The following is a 16257-nucleotide window of genomic DNA, read 5'->3' as shown; positions in this document are numbered from 1 at the left end:
TTAAATTGCACACGCTAAGCAGCGTGGAAAATCAGTTCTTGTCATCTCACAAACTACACTTGTACCTAAGAAAGACTCCATTCCCAGAAAATTTCATAATTAGCGGTGTCCCTAATGAGGTGGATTTGATTGACGGCCCCAGGTTGGCCTTTCCCCTCCCCAGCATCAAATATGACAGCAGTGATGATGACGAGCACATAGATGGCTGACAGGACTTAACAGTGAATGCTGTCCAGTGCAACTCCTCTGGTGCTCCTTCTCTCTCCAGTGTGACACCCCATGACAGATGATGCTGTTTTCTCCCCATTCAAGCCTCAGAAAACACTAGACATTTTTCCATTTCTTATGAATAATGTGTCTACAAATCTTTATTGTATGTAGGAAATTTACATAGGACTACATGGGCACATTTGCCGTGCGATTACCAATGTGACTAATGCTTGATGAGATGCAGGCAATGTCACGCAAGCCTGATAAAGTGAATGTTTCTATGTCAGTGATCAGGTTATTCTTGTAAGACCTGAGTAATACATAGTGCCATTGAGGATTGTCAGATAATAGCACTTGCATGTGCATACATGGAGTAAGTTGCTTATTTAGGACTGAGGGTTGCATTTTACTAATTAAAGTGTATAATACTGTGAGAATTTTATTGAATGATAATTGTATTTATTAATTTCACAAGTGCATATATATATATATATATATATATATATATATATATATATATATATATATATATATATATATATATATATATATATATATATATATATATATATGCACTTGTGAAATTAATAAATAAAATAAAATATATATATATATGCATTTATATAAAGTGTAAACATATAAACATTGAAAAACTATGAACTGGTATTTAAAATTCACTTTCCAAAATTAGCTCATGTAACCTCAAATTTCAGTTAAGAATGAGACTAAACCGTCATGCAATTGTTTGTATAGTTATCTCCAGCAGAACTGAGCTCGGGCCCCTCGCAGTGTTTGAGGAGCCGAGAGGATGACAGGTGCTTTTTGTAATGCCTTGCTGATGAGAGCCAATCAGCTGATTCCATTCTGCTGCTTTTTTCCCCCATCTCCCCTGTTGTCATCTGGCATGCTAAAGTAAAGATGAGCCTGATTGACAGATGCATCCGGGTTCACAGTTTATTGGTTCCAGCAAAAGAAGCAGATATGCCAATTTAGACAGGGGAGTGACAAAAAAAGTTTCCATCTAAATGGAATAATTTTACCACTGGGAATTCTCAGCTGGGGGAAGAACAGAGGCAGGCCTTTTTTCGTTATTTTAACAAGGGCTGCATGACAAACATATACGACAGTAAGAGGCTGACAGAACAGCAGCTTTTGATGCTTCACAGGGGAGCTATGAAATAAACAATAGGCAGAAAAATTGAATTACAGCAGGGTAGGATTGTCTGCTCGGGCAGGAGGAGAGCTGCTGCAGGCAGCAGTCAGCTGCAGAGGGAACCCAATGCATCATTAAATAGTCCACACTCTGCTTTACACCCTCACTGTGACTCCTCTCTGCTTCCGTTCATACGCTTTTTCCATTCCTTGCTTACGATTTCCCTCTCTCTAAGACTCTCTTTCCTCTTGTTCTTCCTCAATTGAACTTTTAGGTTTGCTCCCCGCTGTTTCGTTCTGCCTTAACCATCTGTTTTTACACTATTTTATTGTATTTCTTTTAGTATAAAATAAATTGTATATACATTAATTGTTTAAAATCAATAATGTATGTTTAAAATATGAGTTTATCAAATAATTTGGATTATAAATTGTATATTATCAAACACATGAGAAAAATATGCATATACAATTTACTTTATATTAAATAAATATTAATAAAATATATATATATATATATATATATATATATATATATATATATATATTTGTTTATACACACATTGTTTGTTTTTTATAAATAATATCAGTTGTAATAGAATTTAAATTTTTCTATACACATTTTTGTAGTATATATATATAAATACAAATATATGTAAATAATGTAATTTTTTAAATATTCTTAATATTTTTAATTCCCTGCCATCTAGATTTTACTGTAATTTCATTTGCTTTATATTAACCAGTGTGATATGTTCATAACTAGTGTTAATACTTACAGCTCAGCGTATCCTTGAACTCTGAATGACTTTTTCACGAAAGGGTTAATAATCACTACTACGGTCAAAGGCTGACATACAAAAAAATTTATTTCTCATATGCACAAAAAAGAAGAAAAAACTAACTGGACAGACAGGTGGAATAAAGGTAATGGCTGAGGCCATATTGATTTTTGTTACATATTTTTGTCATTCTGTTTTGCCCGTAACAAATGATGTTTGTGATCCAGGACATACAGTTTTAGAGAAGAGAATTGTCTGTGATTCTGCTGCTGTGGGCTTGTTTTAAAATGAATTCTGTCAAGAAAAGATTTTCAGAATTCACAAACAAATGAGGATTGCAGTGAGTGGGTAACAATAGCTTCTTTCTAAATGAGAAAAGAGCAAAATCATTTATTTAGTTGTTTTTTGTTATTGTGTGAATTACAACTTGTCCTGTGTGTGCATAGTTATCTGTTGACTTTGATCTGGTTTCGATCTTAGAATCTGGTCCTGCAGTAAAATAACTTTAACTTGATATTGGCAATAAAAAGCTTTAGAATTATGAAGTCATGTATTGAGTGCAGGGGGCTTCAAAGTACAAAAACAATCCACGAAACCAGGCATGTGAAATGTATTTGTTCAATTCTACAGGCTTATTAGGGATCATTTAAAATGAAGGGTAAAATTGAACGCAGTAGTAAAGGAGAATACAGAATACCATTTTACTTGATTTGCATAGAGACTTCAACAGTATTAACTAGTTAAGTAAAAGTGAGCCAAAACAAAACATACAAACAGCTGCACGTGGTGATATCATCTGAAACCCAGCCACCGATGCAGGACGGGTTTCAAACATTTTGTTGTGCATCTCTGCAAAGCACAACACATTGAAGACACAAATGTAATGTCAATTTTTTTTTTTCCCTTTCATTTCTCATATCTACAAATGGAATCAGTAAATTAGTAGGATTCTGTAACGGTGAAATGTAAGTGATCTTATATACACAGAAGAACTGTTTTCACATTATACACAAATCATTCTACAAAGCAGCATTTTGTTGCAAATGACATAGGTTTAAGTTACAGAATTCACCTTTTTGTGTACATTGCTGTGGGGCTAAGATGGATCTTTTCCTTTTCGTTCACCATTACCACATACAATCAGTATTGACTACTATTGAAACATAATACTGTTTTATTGACAGATACAGCAAATAAAATATTAAATATCAAACTAAGTCTTTGGCAAACGTGGTATAAAGTACATTCACTTTACATTTCCAGGAGTGTATGTTTGGACCGTTTCCATTTCTATCCTCGGTGTCCCAAATAACATTTGGAGGAACGTTTGTTCATCCACACAGAAGGGTTACATGCATGTCTACCTCTCAGGACCATAGCCAAACCATAAAAAAAATGAAATTAAAAAAGCTGTAAGGCATTTGTTGAACTTGTTGTACAACTGACTGCTAATAATTACATTGGTACTGAGCCAGTCAGAGTCGTTCTGTCTCAGTCACCCGATACAAAAATGGTCCTTTTGAGGAAGTTTTTTAAGGAATCCACACAAAAAAATGAATATACTAGTTTCTAGCATATAGCAAATGTTTTTTGTCCCATGTTGTGGTTGCTTTGTCAATTCGAGATGACCTTTTTACTTAAATAGAACATGTAATCTGACAAACTTTCAGAGATAATTGCAATTCATTGTACTTATAAATCCAGTAATGCAAAATAGTGCAAACGAGAAAAGAGCGGCACCCATCATGATATTGGAGTTTACACATGATAAAATGGAATATCCCGAAAAGGTATGACACACAAATGCACACACAAACCATCAGCTAAACCAAAACAATAATTTAATATACGGTTTTCTTGTCAGGTCATATACAGCAACAGTTTACAACTTCTTCAGTGTCTGACCTGTTTTATCTTTTTTTTTTCTATTTTCTTTCCCCCATTTTGATTGTGTATCACAGAAAATGTTAAATCATGTTGGTAATTTCATACCACGAGTCAGAGATGGCTTCTAAGACTGTTACACTTGTCTGTTTGACAGAAGATGGAGCAATACTGCAGTTTTCTGCTCAGCTGACACGTCGCTGTTCCGTCCGTGAGAGGTAAGACACTAGTGAAATGGTGTAGGACAAGGGCAAATTACATTAAAGGCCTCAGGCAACCTTGCTTGTGTTTGATCTGTTAGTTATACTAAATACAGTATGTAAAGGAATGTATTGATTGATTTAAAGAGAGAACAAAAACAAAAAAAACAACAACACATCAATTGTTACTTCGTACTTCTTCACACGGTTCGACTTGTTTTATATTTTGTATAATATATATCATTTTGTAGAATCTTTCAAAGTCTTTTCAGGAAATAGTTCAGTCATTGTTCAGTGATTTAGAGAATGAGAGCCTTAGTGATGATGCTGCGTGAGGGGGGTATAGTCGATGTCTGGGAGGGGGTCGGGGGGGACCCACTGTTGCTTGACCCTCCTAATCCGATCTCGGCCCTGTGAAACTGAAGATTGCGTAGCCATCTTCAATCCCTCTGACCTTAACGCCATTCAGACTGGTACGATTTGGAGGCCGCGGCCATGGTCCTGCAGTTTGATTGGGTTGCCATGGTAACTAGTGGCGGTCATAGGCAGTGGCAGCAGTGGGAGGGGCGGAGCCCCGTGATGCGGCACTATAATAATAAGGGGAACCTGGAAGTTAACAGAAGAGCGGAGCGTTTGAAACCACAACAAGAGCAACACTAACGTCCACTCTTAATTTTTTTGCTTATGTAAAAGACTGTCAGACTATTCTATTAGGTCAGAAACTCCCTCGGCATGCACAAAAGCACTTGCGAAGGGCTTATGCACGTCTTAATTTTGAAATGCAGTGTGTTATGACCTCGCTAATCAAAAAGAGAAATAAAAATGTAGCTAGTTTAGTAAAGATGTATGCAAATAATGTCATTGTAAAATGTGATTATATTAATCCCACTTTAAAGCGACTAATCCCATAAGGGATAAGCAAAAAGGGTTAATACTCACTTAATAACGCGGGGTTGCTGAACCGCCAAGCTTCATTGTAAGTTGTGTACTGCGGGTGAGAGTAGGGATTTCCTGAAAAGTCGCTTCCTGAAATCAAACACAAATGACAGGTTAGCAATGAAGCAAACTGTGTATCTTAAAGGCAAATTCATGCGTTCGGGATAAATTAAGCTCAAACTGTCAGCATTTGTGGAATAAAGTTGATCACCACAAAAAATATATTTAAATAAAATAAAAGGCAAAAATCAAAGTTATGATGCAGAACTTATGTAAATATTTTTGAAGCCAATTTGATTTGAAAGAATTTAGCAATTTCTTAAAAGTACTGCATTTGAGTTTAAAGCTGTTCAAATCTTTTTTTTTTTTTTTTTTATCTCTTTAACACACAGAAAAAAAGTGGTTTAGGATTTACTTTGAAACAATTTCTGAAAAAATTGCTTGTAAATTTCTCAAATAATTTACTCCCCCTTTATCCCAAAGAAAGCAAATTAAATGTATAATTCTGAAGTGAAAAGACTGAAAAAAAAAAAATTCTTTGTAAAATCTACTCCAATAATGGTTGTTGTTTTTTTTTTTTTACAATTTCAAAACATACATTTTTACAGTGTAATTCAAATTCAAAGGAGGCACAAGTAGAAATAAATAAATAAATAAATAAAATAAATAAACTTTTACTGAATTAAAGTAATGCTACGCTTGAAACATTGCATGGTATTAGTTTAGCACATCAGAACTAAAGGAACTGGCATTGTTTCACAGCACTAGCTAGGCAGATGGCTCGCCCTGTCCTCTTTCCTACGCCCTGGTGCTTGGCCATTTTGGCTGAATTTGTTACATTAATCCTGAGCTGGGTTTTGAAGTTTCCTCTCTTTGATTCTGCTTTTGCGCTCTTAAGATTCTCTATTCTTTGGCCGCACCAAAGCCTGTCTTCAAAAACCCTCCCCGATGGATTCATTCTCACTCACACTCGGCCCTTTTTATTCCACCGAGTTCTGCTTTCAGGAAGCGGCCCTGTCCATGTCAGTGAGCAATGCTGTTGGTCCCCCACGTTTCTTTCTTTTATGAGACAATAATGGCTGGGTTTTATACGAAGCTGGTGAGGAATGGCTTTTGCTTTAACAGTGTTTGGGGTCTGTCACTAAATCTTAGTCGTTCGAGGGCCAGATGAATGGAAGTGCACACAAAACCCATGGCTCTAGGATTTAAGAGGATTTCTCAGCCTGTGTGACCAATGAAAATGAATCTTTGATGAAAACATATTTGATGTACCTGTAAAGATATGTTTGCCCAGCAAATGAATCCTGTCACTGAATTAAATTTGCCCCTGCGAACTATTCATGTTTGTGGGCTGTGGAAGCCCAAGACAGACTTGAATCTATCTGAGGCACTCAACGGTGACCGAGAGAAGAATCCCTCTCTGTGTTTGATGTAAAATATTTGTTTTCCAATTTTCGCACATTGCATGTTTGTGCTTGGACTTTGTGAGCGCTGATGTTATCCCCTGGCTCCACGTACAATTGCATTTACACTTTTGCAACTTCTCTGCAGCACCTCTCTGACTGTCTGTTTGCATACGTATGTGTGTTTGTGCTGTTTGGGGAGAGGGCACCGGTCTTGCTGCCAGATTGCATCCTGTCCTGGCAGTGAAACTCAAGTCGGGTCCCTCTGAGAGATAGTGATTTAAATATTTACAGGCCTTCCCGCCTGCTGTTTTGTGACCCTTAACTGTTTGCTGTGAACCTGAACTGCAGGTTAAGTAGAAGGGAAAAGAGATACGCTCTGCAGCACTGGAGGCAGGGTGGAGAAAGCTGTGTTTATCGATGGCCTGTGTGAGCGTCGACCGGTCAGGGAGAGCGAGGGAGGGGCATAATGAGTGCTGGAACCCGAGTGGAACTGAGAGGAATTGTCCTATTTCCCGCACTTATGTCCCTGATCACTTATTGAGAGGTGCTAATTTTCTCCTCAGCTGCCGATAAACTGAGGCTACTTCTCAGGTTATTGACGAGTCGGGATCGAGATTCACGCTGCCCGCTGTTGCCTTTGCAGTCATCCTGCAATTACGGCCCCTCATTAATCTTTTTCTCATTAATATTATGCTCCTCATTAATATTATCCTGTTTAATAAACATTAGCATCACCAGAAATGTCATGTGCAATATGCTTGTCACTTCTTTCACAACTCTCATTCTTAAAATGTTACCTGGCATTCTACACTAATATATTCAAGCAGGAAAGGAAGCTTTGGGCCAATGCTAATTGAATTTTAATGCAAAAGTGCTATCAAATGACAATTTTATTTTCTAGGCGCAGCAGTGGAAATTCAAGTTGGCTTTGCATGACCTCAGGTTTCCTGAAGATGAGCAATTGCTGAGGACTGTTCGCTGAAAATATTACGAGCTCTCTTAAAATTAACGTCCTCATAAAAATAGTAATTACACTTACCAGGGACCATTCCAGCAAGTGTAGAGGTGGGGTAGCTGCCCTGCCCAGTGGGGGGAACGTGAGGTGGGTATCCTGGTAGGGTTGTGCTCGCCATGTCTCGACCTGTAAAGAAAGTCAAAAGTTGTGAAGGCAGCTCCACACAAACACCCCAAAAAAAAAAAAAAAATTCAGTGAGCAAAATTAAATTGGTGCTGGATATATGGTTATCCTAAAATCTTTATTATAATAATAATAATGATAATAATAATAGCATTAGTAGTAGTAGTAAAACGGAAGATGAAAATCATCAAGTATTTAAGATTTATATATATATATATATATATATATATATATATATATATATATATATATATATATATATATATATATTCAGTATTTCAATAGTTTCTTTCAGATATTCTGCAAAAAAAAAAAAAAAAGCTACAGTAACCTTCACATCTTTTATTACATAAAAAATTATGATACATAGAATAAAGTGGAAACCAACCCATGCATTAAGGTGTTACACCATGCACATTAATAATAAAAATAATCTGATATTTCCTTAAAAACCCAACCTTGTAACCCTTTTCAGCTTTTTTATTGTAGAAAAAATAATAACTAGAAAACCCACATGCCAAACATACAGTAGTTACTAATCACCTCTCCTTAAATTCACAACTTGAAAAACTGATGACCTTGCAGAATCTAAAAACAACTCTCTGCTTTTTTTCTCTTCCAGATCACTCTGCCTTTTAACTTCCTCTATTACACAGAGTGGCGCTGCTGGACTGTTTTGACTGAAAGATTTGAAACTGCTCGACAGAGAGAAGCACAGAATGCCCTCGGCCTGCTGGTGGCATCACTGCTGCTAAAACAGCCCAGAACATCACGGAAGTGCAAAGCACACACTGCCTCCATATTCAGTTCTGTAATTGGAGGTGACAGCTAGCAATCCTGCTGGATGTGCTGGCGCAAACTTTACAGCACGTAGGCCTTCGTCAGTCCCGAATGGGCCCTCGCAAGGTCCTGCATCATTGTTTGAAAGGGCACCAGTGAGGGATGGGGGGGGGGGGGAGCGCTACCCCAGTCCAGTTACTAATAAGAGAACCGCCAGTCAAAGTGGCGTACTAGGATGGTAAGCAATGTGAAAATCTGTGTTTTAGTGTGATATTGTGCTTCTGGTTTAATTAATAGGAACAAAGGGCAAATTACAACTGAGTTGTTGTTTTTGGTCATTAACTAAAAATATAAAATATGAATGCATGCAGGCAAGTATGACAGACACACAATCCCACACACACATTAACAAGCATGTTAGATAAATAAAATCTAAGTATTTTAGAGTAAATTAGATTTTTTAAAACTATTAATATATTTTGAAAATGTAGTATATATACACTTTCTTTTTTATATACTCCATACCTTTCAAATGTTTTGTGTCAGTAAGCTGTTTTTTTGACAATAAATAAAAATTTAATTACATTTCTTTTCTACAAAACCTTTCTAAAAATAAGTTTCTATTTTAATCTATTTTGTAAATTGTTCATGTAAAATGTCAGTAATTTCTTTGATGACAAAGCTATATTTTCAGCAGCCATAAGTCTTCAGTGTCACAGGATCCTACAGAAATCATTTTAATATGCTGAGTTGCTGCTCAAGAAACATTTCTTATTATTATCACTGCTGAAAACAGTAGTGCTACTTAATTTCATATAATTTTTTTTTAAGATTCTTTGGTGATTAAAAAGTTAAATAGAACAGCATTTATTTGATATATTGTTTTCTACTGTAAAATAATGTTAAATACTTTCCTGTCTCTTTTAATCAATTTAATGCATATTTGCTAATTAAAAGTATTGATATAATGTCTTAATTTGTGTTGGGCATACGACCTTGGATTGCCATTGCTGCCCTGCGCCATGACGCATTTGGCTGTTTCCCCCTTTACCAGCACAGGGTACATTTTCTAATCTTTCTTTGTTATTTAATTTAATTTAATTAATTTTTTATAGGGCTGTACCTGCTATAATAGGCTGGCTGGCATACTGGACGTAGCTTGGGGCATGATGGGCATAGGCACCGTAGCAGGGGGTGGAGGCATCTACCGACACGCTGGGCTGGAGGGACAGCAGTTCTGCTAGGCCCGAGACTGCCAGTGAGGAAGGGGTGAAAGGAGCCAGGGAAGCCTCATGCGGCTCCTGCTTAACGCACATGGAGGATGAATATGACTCTGCCAGGTGAAAAAATAAAACAAAAAAAGCCACACACACACAATCAGACAATGCACAATCACTCGCACTCAGCAAAAAAAAAAAAACACAAAGATGAATCATGACAGATGGAAGTACTGAATGGAAGCGGTAAAAGAAAAAGGAAAATGAAGTGTGGCTGACAGTGTTTGGTGTTGTTGTGATGCTACATTGCGTTTAGTAGGAAAAATAGGATTTATGTGAAGTCACAACTTCTGTGGTGTTCTGACTCAGTTGCTCAGATGTGTTCAGGAGTTTTAACAGAGCCTCCAGAGGCACACGCTCAGAAGACAACATTTCTACATGCACGAGGGGATTTGGTCATTAAAAGCCAGAAATTTTTTATGTATGAACCCTGATCCAAAAATAATTACATCAAAGATGCTTTATAACTTTTGTCGCCTTGCCGGCTATATTATTTATTATAAAAATATATTTAGCAATATTTCGGTAAAACTATATTTTTCTTTCTTTGACAAAATAATTATTTCTGTTTTTAAGCATATTTACAGCTGGCAGTGAAAGCATCTCTCAGGGAAGCATCACTCACACAAAAACAGGAATGTGATTTCTTTTTGTGAAATAACATCTAAACAAATTCAAAAGTTTCAACATAAATTAAATAATATGTTATAGTATTTATATGCTGTAGTCACTGATTTGATCTTCAGGAGATTTGATCCACTCATATTGTAATATCACAGTTTTTTGTCATTTGCAATTTCATCAAAGCCTAACATTTTGGAAAGTTACAGGCCATCTATATTTTACTTGCATTTTACCAACTTGGCGAGTGTTGGCGAGGCTCTTCTCACTCACACTTACAAAGAGAACATATTAAAAGTGATTTTTATTTTTAACAGATCAGATACTTCTTTGGGGTCATAGTTTTTTTTCTATACAGTTTATTCTCAGAATGGAAAGCTACATAATTTGCTCCATAACAAAGACTTTCACAGTCATTTATCAACTTTAAATTTATATCTAAATCTAAATGAAGCGACATTTTTATACAAACCCTTGAAATTATTTATCCATCGAATAAAGTGAGCAAATATGAACAGGTAAATCACTCTGAAACAATATCTCTAGAATAGCATCGGCAAACAGCAGCTTGGCTTGTAGATCAATCAAGCTCAAATACAGAGAAATTTCCCTAAGGTTTGGAGGTAAGACATCTCCAAACAAAAAGCCTGCAAACTGCGACACGGCCCCTTTGCATCGCCACTTGTAATATGATTTGGCTGATGAGGTTTGGCAGTTTTCATCTTAGCGGGTTTGCCACTGCAGCTCGAGCAATCAATGTGAGCTCTGTCTTCATCTCTCCCTCCACTCATCCTCTTTAACATCCTCTGCTGTTAACATGGTCTGTGGGGAGGGCTCTCACAGCTTCATGATAGCCTCATTAGCTGTTTCCCCACTATTGTTGTTTTACAACTGAGCTATGTGCAGAGAGTCGCTCATTAAGATAAGGCCTCCTTGTTGTCAGACTCAATCCTGACAACCCGTTCTGACCCTTACGCCAGGAAATCAGGCAACTTAACTGGCCTCTTTCCCACACAAATCAATGCCAGAATTTCCTTTCCGGGACTAACAGCCAAATCTTCATACAGCAGGATCAGGATAAACATGGCGTTTTTTAATTGAGAGACACATACAGAAACGAGGCAGATAGATGACTATATTTCAGAGAAGAAGATGACGGCAATAAAGCCTAACTTCAAAAAATAAAAAACCTTAGAGGCCAATAAAGGAGAAGAGGAAGAGAGGCTGTCGGAGGAATTAGGCCTCGCGTTTTCACGGCCTCTGCTTTGCCGCTGTAAAGCAGACAAGGGCGTCTGCTACACTGACCGAAGCCCAGTGTTCAAGATCACTGAACTCTGAAACTAATCAGAAGTGGTGTTGCTTATTGTCCTGGAAACACGCCAGACCTGCAAAAAAGGAAGGCTGTCAACCTCCTGATTACCGAGATGGAAGATAAACACTGGTCTATGTGGAGGCGCATCACATCTCAACACGAACCAGAGGTATAGAGTTCTCCATGTCTGTCTCGCGCTTTCATGAATGCACGGTTTCACATGGGTGCAGAGAGAGCGAGATGAATGACTTAAGAAAAAAAAAAAAAACAACCGCTTCAGCAAGGTCACTAGGCTTAGAGAAAACTTATTATCACAGACGCTTTAATGTTTTGTAACAGTACTGCAATCTTTGACCTCAATTCTCAACATTTTGTCACAGGCAAAATGGAATAGACTGCTTCAGCCTGATCAATTACAGCAATGTAATGTTTGGACGGCCAGATTGCTTAAATCCCCAATATAAGTTCCTAAAGTCATTCATTATCAAATGTGTGCTCAAAGGTTAGTGTGCTCTTATGAGTGTGAAATAAACATTAATTTGGGCTCTAGGGCCTGCCGGGGCTTCTGGTGACTCAAGACAGAGGCAGTTTGTCACTGGGCCACACATCAGATACCTCAGTCTAGCCGGCAGCGTGTTGTTTGCTGCTCACTGGAGAATAGCGGGCCACATTTAAAAAATGGCTCTCTGGCGGATATATTTCAGCCGGAGTTCATCAGCAGCATAAGTCGACACAAAGCAGTCTTTTCTTTCACTCTGCCTGCGTATGCTGCTTTCTTACTTTTCTTGCTTGTTTTTTTTTTTCAGACATGGAGCTCTGTTGCTTTCAGGCCCGGGTGCTCATTTTTCCTCCCTCTCCCCCCTTCTCCTCTCCTCCCATCTCTCTGAAGAGATTTGGAACAAGGGGGATCCCTTCAGCACCTGCTCAGGTTTTCAGCGGATCGGAGGGGTGCCTATTTACACGGTACCATCCTACTGGCACCAGGAAGGCTTCCATTATATGGCTCGGCAGGGACGGCGCTTAAGAATCCACACTAGTCATTCATTGTGAAGGTATGTGCAAATGGCCTTTTTAAAAGGCTAGCCATATCTGGACAGCATCCAGACTTTTTACTGCAGTTTGAATAAATCATGCCACTGTTTTTTCCCTCTACTACAGTTAATCCATGAAAGTGTGGAATGTGCATGACGCATAAGGGCAAGTATTGCCTCTGATAAGTCTGAAGGCCTTTAAAACAACAGAACCACAGATTAATCCTACAATGACTCTAACTGTACGTTCTAGGGTTTTATATTATTTATTTTAAACAATTTTATTCATATTTTAAAGTATGCATTTATTCCATTATTTAAAGGAATGGACTTTACCGCAAGTTTTTTATTTATTTAATTAATTAGATTTCATCTGGCATTATACATTTCGGTCGAATAGACAAGCTATTTTCAAATGCATTTTCCTTTAGGACTTTAAGTACAGAGAGAGCTGTAACCCCTAAAACTAATTGGCTAAACAGTTAAGACAAAAAGCACGTCTCCTATGCCTTGTAGTGCCCTTAAAATTCCAATTTCTGTTTTGTAATGAAGAGTTCATTAATCATTCATCTTTAATAGATTATGCAAATAACACGACATAAAATCAACAAGATCAATGGCAGCGTGAATTTTAATTGGCTCAGGAAAACATTGCTGGGAATGAGCATAATCTCCAGCTCTCTCCAATGAGAGGGGGTAATTTATTCAGAATTGGCTCTCTGTGTAAATGGGTAGGGTAATTTAGCACCTCCTTTAACTCTGTCCTTATTCTTATTTCCAGTTTATCACATGCGAGTACATCATAACATTGCACTATTGCATCTTTGAACTGCTTTCCTTGCCTTTTTTTATTAAATGAAGTTATTACTGTCAAAAATAATTTAGAATGCGACACGAAACAGTTAATATATAAGACTGTCATTTGAACCTCGACATTCTGAAAAAAAAACTTTCGAGCGTAATTACATATTTATTTATTTTTAAATGCTGAATTTAGGTTGCCAGGAGAAAGTACCAACACCATTGTGAAACTATTAACAACAATGTAAACTTAAACAACCATTTGGAAATCTCTACCAGAAGCAAGAGGTGGTCTGCACTATGACCCCCGGTGTGTCCCGTCCCAGGTGCAAGAAAGGCCACCTGCCATGAGGGTGCTCCCCAGACCGAGACTGCTTTCATACAAAGGACAAAAACACACCTTTCTTCTCCAGAGGCCCAACTTTCTGGAGGGAACTCTACCTCCCACATATTACAGAGGGGGGAAAAAGCCCTTTCTTTTCACATAACATTATCCAGCTATCATTTGAGAAGGGGGCACAGCAATTTTCAATCATCCTGTCCTCCGCCCACACAGAACTCATTGGCTTTGATGGCTCCTGCATAATTATGTGAATTTTATTAAAAGCTCAGCGTATTAATCACAGCACGACAGTTGACTATCAGTAAACTTAACCTTCTCTGAGGTAATAACAGCCGCAACAATGAAACAGTATTTCAATTAGCCAGGCTGACATTAACCACCGCATACCACGAGAAAAAACTAAACAAAACACTGCAACATTAAAAGGCCAAACTGTGTTAGACCGCCATATTTCTTTCTGGGAGCTTTGAGCTGAAGAAAATACTTTGGTACTGCTTCGGTGGTATAGTAGAACAATTCATCAGTTTTTGAGCAGTGACACTGGCCAACAATTCTCCATAATCACTTTGAACGCTGGCTTTTGCAAGCAACAGCGCTTGTCTGTTTTGATCGTTCCTCTCTTACACGGTCCCTCAGAGCAGGCAGCACTAATCCATCCACTATATATTAACATGTCACATTCCACTCTCACCTGTCCGCTCACTTTCCCATATAAAACAGTCACATAGTCTTGAATATGAACGTCCTGCCAGTATTCTAATAGTCAGCCGGGATGGTGGATCCAGCGCTCTTACCTGTCACTACCGGGTAGCTCTGTGACACGCTGGAGCCCAAATCTGAGCTGACGCTGGTTGACAGACTGGGCTTGACTTCATCCAGTCCAGGGTTCAGTGCTGGTAGCGTGTATTCATTAGCCTGCCAATGAGGGGAGGGGGACACTTTAAGTAGATATATCTTGGGATCCAAGCATCACTTTTAAGGTGTCCAATTAGAAAGCTTTCTGCCTCTGAGCTGCCAGTCCTATGTTATTTTATTTCTATTCTTTTTATGATATTTCTTATGATTTAAGGAAAATGTTTTACACCAGGGATTTGATATAGTGGCTGCTCAGTTACTGTGGCTTTGTAAGAGGGCACCTGAAATCCAGTTCTACTAAACTTGCACATAATTTTTATTTCCCCCAGTCAGTGCGTGTGGGTTTTGAAGGAGTTAATGTGAACTGTGTGTGCATACATTAAGGATGTGAGCGGGACAGAGAGTAGGATTTGGAACAGACTGAAAGGAAGGGGTGTCAGCTGTCTCTTTGTGCTTGACTGCAGTCATTCCTCTGACCAGCCAAGGGAGGAGACGGGTCTGCTTTGTTCGATTACCAACATGGCCTCGTTTCGAGACCATTTGTGATTGTTTTCTTTAGGATGAGAAAATGATGACACATACATAATCCCAGAACATCTTTCTATTATTATCTTGAAATTCTAAAACATTGACGCTTATATTTTCTGGACTTAAGTTGGATTAAGCTGCATGTGTGGTACTATGACTTTTTTTCGAATAGATTTCTTTGTAACGCGACAAATGAGAATAGATTTCCGGCTACCATTGTTCCTCACGTATTAAAGTGCGAGCGTACATATGTCCGTATACGTCTGAGTGTATGTGTGTGTTCGTGCATCTGCGCACCACAATAGGGTAGGTATCCCAATGGGAAATGCGGTGACCCCAGACTTGTCTGTCTCTATTCCAGATAAACTCTTATTGTCTGCTACAAATGTTCAGTTGGCCAGTAGCGGATGTTCCTCTCTATTTGGTCCGGCCTCAGATGCACAACAGCTATTTTATCATGCAGATAGGGGCAAGAGGGGCGTGGGGTTACTGAAGAGCCATCTGAAAAGGATGACCAAATGGCAGGCAGAAGTGTGGGAGGGGAGAACCCATTGAATTTAGCATTTCCAAAATGGCTTTTTAATGCCCGGCCCCAAACACCAGACATGGCTAATAGGTCCGCTCTTTCAAGAGTTAAAAAGGGGGCACGAAAATGGACCAATAAATGGGAATGTAGTCTGATTAATATTACATTAAATTAAAAGTGATTTTCCTGGACTGTTCCAGGGCTGTTTTTCCCCCCGCGTTAAGTCATTTCCAATTCGTTTTGGTATTGATCTTCCAGTAGAAATCAGTTTGGTAATTAGCTGCAAATTAGGCCCTCTACTAGGGGTGAGTGCTGTCCCCCTGATTTATCACCAGTGTAATTCTCTGCGATCGGAGAGAAATTAAAATGAACTCAATTAGGCCACTGCTTCTTCTTTATGGGCCTCTACTTGGAGTTTCAAGGGAAAAATTAATAGTTACTGGTTGTTTGATAGTATAATGAAAGTAAATAAAGC

At 38.2% G+C, this 16257-nt stretch overlaps 1 protein-coding gene across 16 annotated transcripts in view; it reads right to left on the bottom strand.

Moving 5' to 3' along the window:
• Positions 1–2821: 2821 nt before the first annotated feature.
• Positions 2822–16257, bottom strand: part of LOC128026148 (paired box protein Pax-2a-like) — a 31183-nt gene continuing 17747 nt past the window's right edge. For 6 of the 16 annotated variants that reach the window (XM_052612912.1, XM_052612916.1, XM_052612911.1 and 3 more), the window contains 5 exons: positions 14668–14788; positions 9612–9821; positions 7610–7711; positions 5168–5254; positions 2822–4815 (listed from right to left, as the gene is read on the bottom strand). In XM_052612912.1, the coding sequence (XP_052468872.1) occupies positions 4694–4815; positions 5168–5254; positions 7610–7711; positions 9612–9821; positions 14668–14788 (642 nt within the window). In that variant the 3' untranslated portion in view covers positions 2822–4693. Of the gene's footprint in view, positions 4835–5167; positions 5255–7609; positions 7712–9611; positions 9822–14667; positions 14789–16257 lie in introns of all 16 variants that reach the window. The other 10 variants (XM_052612927.1, XM_052612913.1, XM_052612918.1 and 7 more) reach the window with 4 other exon arrangements.

This window comes from Carassius gibelio, chromosome A13, assembly GCF_023724105.1.
Source record: "Carassius gibelio isolate Cgi1373 ecotype wild population from Czech Republic chromosome A13, carGib1.2-hapl.c, whole genome shotgun sequence".
In the NCBI taxonomy this organism is placed as follows: domain Eukaryota; kingdom Metazoa; phylum Chordata; class Actinopteri; order Cypriniformes; family Cyprinidae; genus Carassius; species Carassius gibelio.
The sequence above is the reverse complement of the archived record's forward strand: the minus strand, read 5'-3'. Positions and strand labels throughout refer to the sequence as shown.